Here is a 6,000-nt window from a genome sequence, read left to right as displayed (position 1 = left end):
TGTTGTGTGATAAGCTTAATCGTTGTTATCTTATATTCCATGGGATCTATATTTAAAACTTTGGGTTAACATTTTCTTGTGATATGTAGTGCGATGTATCGTTATCATCGTTGTTTTATTATCTTTTTCATTCTAGAAATTTGGGTTTAACACCAAACAAAAAAGAAAAGAAAAAAATGAAACATCTATTCTACGTATCTAATTTTATTGACCACATCACGATGGACATAAAAAAGGAGTCACCACCATTAATATTTTGATTTGATGATATAACATATGATATTTCTTTAATAATTTAAGAACATGTAATATTTCATAAAAATATCATATGTGCGCATGCTGTCAAACACAAACTAAATAGAAATTAATATTAAATAGACGTGTTTGAAGGGTTAAGCAAAGCAGAAAAGAAGCGTTGACGAGAAGCGATTAAGGCTTTTGTTTTTCCTCCCTTTGATTTTCATCTTTGTTTGCATGCTGTCAAACACAAACCCGAGAATTCTAAAAGTTCTTCTCTTGAAAATCAAATCCGAGCCGTTAAGCAGATCCCATCGCAGCTTTTTTTAACCTATAAATACATCTCCCAGCGTCTTTGTCCCGCTCAAGCTCTCTCCAACCCCAGACAACTTCCAAACAAAAACAAAAATCAGATACACTTGGAAATCAATATGTGTAGCTTTGAATAAATATATATATTTTTTTCTCCTATCTCTGTGCTTTCATTTTAGCTTATCCAAGGAGCCATGCAGCTGCGTGGTGCTTCATCTGCCAAGAGCTTGTATCGTAAAATCCTTAAACCCAATACCCGAATCCATGCAGCTACTAAATCCCCATGCGATATCTTTATTAACCATCGAGGAATTGATACGAAGAAAAACATTGCAGGCTTGCTCGATGATCATTTTTACAGGATGGGATTAAGGCCCTTCCTGGATAGCAGAAACATGCAGCCCGGTGACAGATTATACGAGAAAATCAATCCGGCGATTCGCAATTGTAAAATCGGCGTCGCAGTCTTTTCTCCCAATTATTGCGATTCACACTTTTGCCTCCACGAGCTTGCTCTTCTTATGGAGAGTAAGAAAAGGGTTATACCCATATTTTGCGATGTGAAACCATCTCAGCTTCGGGTTATGGATTACGGGACGAGTTCGGCCAAGGAGCTGCAAAGGTTTAGCTGGGCTCTTGAGGAGGCAAAACACACTGTTGGACTCACATTTGACACTTTAACAGGGTACGAATTACCATTTTTTTTCTTTTGCTATAATTGATATAATAATCGTGAAGATTCAAATTATATATATTTTTTAATATGCAGGGACTGGTCGCAGTTCTTGAATACTGCAACCGATGCCGTCATTAAGAATTTGGCGGAGTTGGAAGCTGGAAATTCAAGCAAGAATTGTGCAGCGTCGTCGTGAATGAAAATGAAGATTCTTTATTTGTTAAAGCTTTATAGGGTTTTGCCTTTAACCCTAAGGTTTTCTTTAATAATATATTCCTCAATTCAACCATTTTTTTAGTATATATAGGAAGAAGTGAAACCAAAAATTTCTTCCGAAACACTCGGTGGGAATACCTCCATATAAAGTTGTGGGATTTTATGTATTTTCCTTTTCTATCTCCCTACATTGTCAATAAGTGTAGATATAGATGTAAAATTCAAGAAATGTCGTAATATATCGCACAGACGGGACTAATATTCTTTTGTAACAAGGCGAAGATTCAAAAATTTGCTTTCTTTTGTATATATAATATAGGTTCACCATTAGAGTTAGACCTTGTATGGAAAGAAGAGAAGATGCACAATCTTCGTTTATATAAAAAAAATTGATCTGGTATAGAATTTTCTAGACTCGGTTTAGATGTTATGATAAAAATTCAGAGACCACATTAATTTGATTTAACAAAAATCATGAACTTTCAAATTATAGCATGCATTGTCAGAATACCGATGTAAACCCATAAATAAACATAAGAGTTCATAAAATATAACATACTTCTTTGATATTGGTACTATTTTGCTTACTGAAATCTGAACACACTTGAAAACAATAAGCATTATCTGTACTGCCATGAGAGTATCGATATTTCTCTTACCTTTGGTATTGATACTGCAAGAACAGTATCGGTACTATTCAGGCGGTATCGATCCTGTAAGAACAATATCGTGTACAATTCAGGAGGTATCGATCCTGTAAGAACAATATCGGTACTGTTTACCCAAAAAAGATGTTTTGTGTTCAAATTCAAGTTTCATGGACTTTGAATTATTTTTTAAAACTTTAAATAAATTCAACAAAATCAAAAAAAAATTACCCTTAAATTTGTTATATCAAAATAGGTTCAACATTACTCCGTATATGTGTGTGCTGGGTGGGTGGGTGTGCACACGCTTGTGTGCATGTGTGAGTGTGTATGTGAAAATATTATAAATTATTTTTTATATCATCAAAATCTTTAAAATTTAAATATATCATAATATTTTTTGAAGTCACAAATAAATGATATAATTACTTCTATTTCAATCAGTCAAATTTATTATCACTCTTATTTTAATTACTAAAATTTAAAAAAAATTATTCATTGAAATTTAGAGTTACTCCTCTCTCGACCATTTGAGCATTAAGTTAAAATAAAAGCATATTAATATTAACATTTTTTAATGTGGATTAGTTTTTACTTACATGGTATCCACGTGTCATCTATGTTATTTTTTTTAACTTTATCTTCTTCTTTTAAATGTGAAAATTTACTCTCAAACACCATTGCAACCCAATTTCTCTAGTCAACAAACTTCTACTTTTATCTAAAATATATATTATTTTAAATGAATTATATATCATTAATATAACAAATATTTATCCTAGAAGTGAAATAACACTTCAAATATAATTTCTATCAATTGAAATGAGTTACTCTATAATCATTTTACCATGATATTTTTAAAATTTCCATCCTCACTCACTCTACGTCATTGAAGCATAATACAAAAAAAAATTATCTAAAAAGATTATAATTTATAAATTTGAAAATACTTATATTATTGATGTATCGACGTCAACGATTATTTTTTAACGTTAACTGAAGAAGATCTATTAGCATTGACTTTGAGGGGTAGAAAACGTTGGTGATTTAGATGTATCACATGCTTGTTTGATGGCAATTCTATTGCTAAGAAATTATAGGGGATATTTCCCTGAGAGTTTTGACGATGGCTTCTAGAATCCATTGTCAATAGCTAAATACATCGAAGATTCTAATTATTTTATTTTGCCTACATTAACGGTATTTTAATATCTTTTAATAGTCGATTTTATGCTAATATTTGTTTAAAAAATTCAGTTATTGACAATAATAATACGCACATATTTTATAAATATAATTATTTGAACACAAAATTTCTGATAAAATTAGGAAGGTGGCCATCTCGTACATGTTAAAGATCCCTGTCTTCTCATTAACCTATTAAATATTAGACTAAAATCTAATTCATTCTTTTATTTTCTTTTTAATTACTGAGGAATGGCTATCAGCTAAGAACAACTAGTAATGGTCTGCATACCCCGACAATCCCGCTGAATTAAATCCATAAAAGAAGCCGGTGGAACTTGATAAACATGAAGGTCTCCAGAGTGATTCCATGCAAGCTTGACTAAACCATCGGCTACTCGATTTTGTTCCCGAGGAGCATGCGTAAAACTCACCTCCCAGTGTTGAGCCACCGATCGCTGATTAAATTTGGGTATATAAACACTGATTACTTTCTAATGCATTGATCGTTATTACATAAATGTATGGAATTAGGGTATATAAATCATATTTATGAACAATGATGATTAAATTTATATCGAATAATAATAAATGAAAAATAGTAAATGAGAGCTTGACATGACCAAAAGTGAAAAAGTAGTTAATTACTCTAAATAATATAAACACTAGAAGACTGCAGCTTAAAAGGGTTTCACTGTAAGAAAATTCAAAGTCAAATATCAAGAAAATGGAAGTAACTTTAGAGTGCTGTGGTGGTCTCAAGCATCTACTAACTATTTCTGAAAAATACTAATCAATCAAATAAAGAACGAGTGGGTACATGTTGAGACTTATTCAAAAATCACAAATATTTTATATTTAGGGGGTTAAAGTCACATTTATTAATATTTATTAATGCTTTGAAAAATAATAGAAAAAATAATGGATTAGAAATTAATTAAATCTTTTAACAAAACAAATTTAATTACCATTTATAATCATGAGTTATATCTTTGATTTAAAGATTTGAAAAAAATCTTAATCTAAACACTATAACATTATAAAAATTAGTTTCAATGATTAATCAAAATAATTAATTTATAAGTTAATAAATGTCGATTTTAAATAATATGTCTGATTAATTAGAAAAATAAAAAATATTAAATCATCACTTTATGTTAACTTTAGATTTTTAAAGATTATAAAGTATTTCTCTTGCATTTTTCTATTTTTAATGATATATTTTCAAACATACTATTATTCATATATCCACAAATTAGAGAACGCAATATCTCTCTCTCTAGAAGTCGCAGTTTTGCCCCTATGCAGGAAGAGTCTTCGCCATCACCGAGGTGACCCAGGCGGTGGAAGAAGGAGGAAAAGTGGAACGAAAGTTCAAAAGAATCTGAACAATGGAAGGGGAGAACGCCCCTGAAGAAGAAATTCAAAGAAAATCATGGAAGGATACCGTATTAAGCCCCTCTCTTTTACCGGGTAATCTTCGATTCCTGATCGAAGTTGAAGAGGAAGATTCGGATGAGGAGGAAGATTGTGAAGGGAACGATATACCGACAATCAAGATTCCCCAAGAATTAAAAGAAAAAATGAGAAAACCTTGGAGAAAAACGCTCATTATCAAGATTTTGGGTAGAACGGTAGCTTACAAAACCCTTATCAACAGGGTGACAAATCTATGGAAATTAGAGGGTGAGTTCGAGTGTATTGATCTTAGCTATGGGTTTTATGCAATCAAATTCCAGAACATGGTGGATAGAGCAAAGGTTTTAATGGAAGGCCCTTGGAAGATAATGGATCACTACATCACGGTTCAAAGATGGCGCCCTAATTTCGTAGTAGCAAGTGCAAGTATTCCCTCCACGGCAGTTTGGATACATATCCCTGGACTTCCAATTGAATATTTTAAAGAAAGTGTTTTATGTAATTTAGGAAGATTAGTTGGTAAACCCCTGAAAATCGATTATCATATTGCTTGGTCAACAAGAGGACGTTTCGCTAGAATATGTGTTGAAATTGATCTCAATACTCCCCTGTTGTCGAAAGTGCATATAGGGAATAGAGTTTACAATATTGAATATGAGGGATTGCATTCAATTTGTTTCAAGTGTGGTGTAGTAGGTCATAGAGCCACAGACTGTCTTGTTAATCAGATGGAGAACCCCAGTACTAAGGAAACGAAAAAAGAAACAAAAAACCAAGATCAACAAGATTTGTAAGAAGAAGAAGACAACGAGAATATTCAACAGGGAAGAGAAGGAGGTAGCCTAGGAAAGATATGGTCCTTGGATGTTGGTTCAAAGGAGACAACGCGAATCTAGATTAAATCAGAGGAATCAAAGAATCAGGAATCAAGAATTACACCATGATAACAAGTTTGAAAGATTAAACACCATTGATGAGGAAGAAACCAACAATAATAAAAAAGATATAAACTGACCTCAAGATATAAAAGAGAAGACTAGTGAGATTGGAACATTCATAAAGGAGAAGATTTTTACCAGTCAAGAAGAAAATAGCAAAAAGATAAAAGGCAACGATTTGGTAGGGAGCTCAGGAGAAAGGAAATCTAAGATAAAACAAGATAATCCCCAATCTCCTATATTGAATATCAAAAGAGATGAACAAGGTAGAACACAAAGGAATATTCAGAGTAGGGAGAGTAATCGAAGTACTGTATTGGAATCAAATATGACAATGTGAAAGTTGACGAGAGAACAATATAAAATCCCA

At 32.1% G+C, this 6,000-nt stretch overlaps 1 protein-coding gene across 1 annotated transcript; it reads left to right on the top strand.

Moving 5' to 3' along the window:
• Positions 1 to 743: 743 nt before the first annotated feature.
• On the top strand, positions 744 to 1,421 carry LOC120194762 (TIR-only protein-like). The gene is made up of 2 exons (XM_039196970.1): positions 744 to 1,194; positions 1,297 to 1,421. Exons 1-2 carry the CDS (start codon positions 744 to 746, stop codon positions 1,419 to 1,421), a joined length of 576 nt encoding a protein of 191 aa, XP_039052901.1.
• Positions 1,422 to 6,000: the final 4,579 nt, after the last annotated feature.

The sequence above is a fragment of the Hibiscus syriacus genome, unplaced genomic scaffold, assembly GCF_006381635.1.
Source record: "Hibiscus syriacus cultivar Baekdansim isolate YM2019G1 unplaced genomic scaffold, ASM638163v2 tig00117000_pilon, whole genome shotgun sequence".
NCBI classification, from domain to species: domain Eukaryota; kingdom Viridiplantae; phylum Streptophyta; class Magnoliopsida; order Malvales; family Malvaceae; genus Hibiscus; species Hibiscus syriacus.
Note: the sequence above shows the minus strand (reverse complement) of the source record. Positions and strands in the feature narration are given on the sequence as shown.

Coding starts and splice junctions, on each gene's coding strand:
- LOC120194762 (XM_039196970.1), top strand. CDS start 744: ATGCAGCTGCGTGGTGCTTCATCTGCCAAGAGCTTGTATCGTAAAATC. Junction 1,195..1,296: donor TAGCTGGGCTCTTGAGGAGG/CAAAACACACTG, acceptor AAGATTCAAATT/ATATATATTTTTTAATATGC.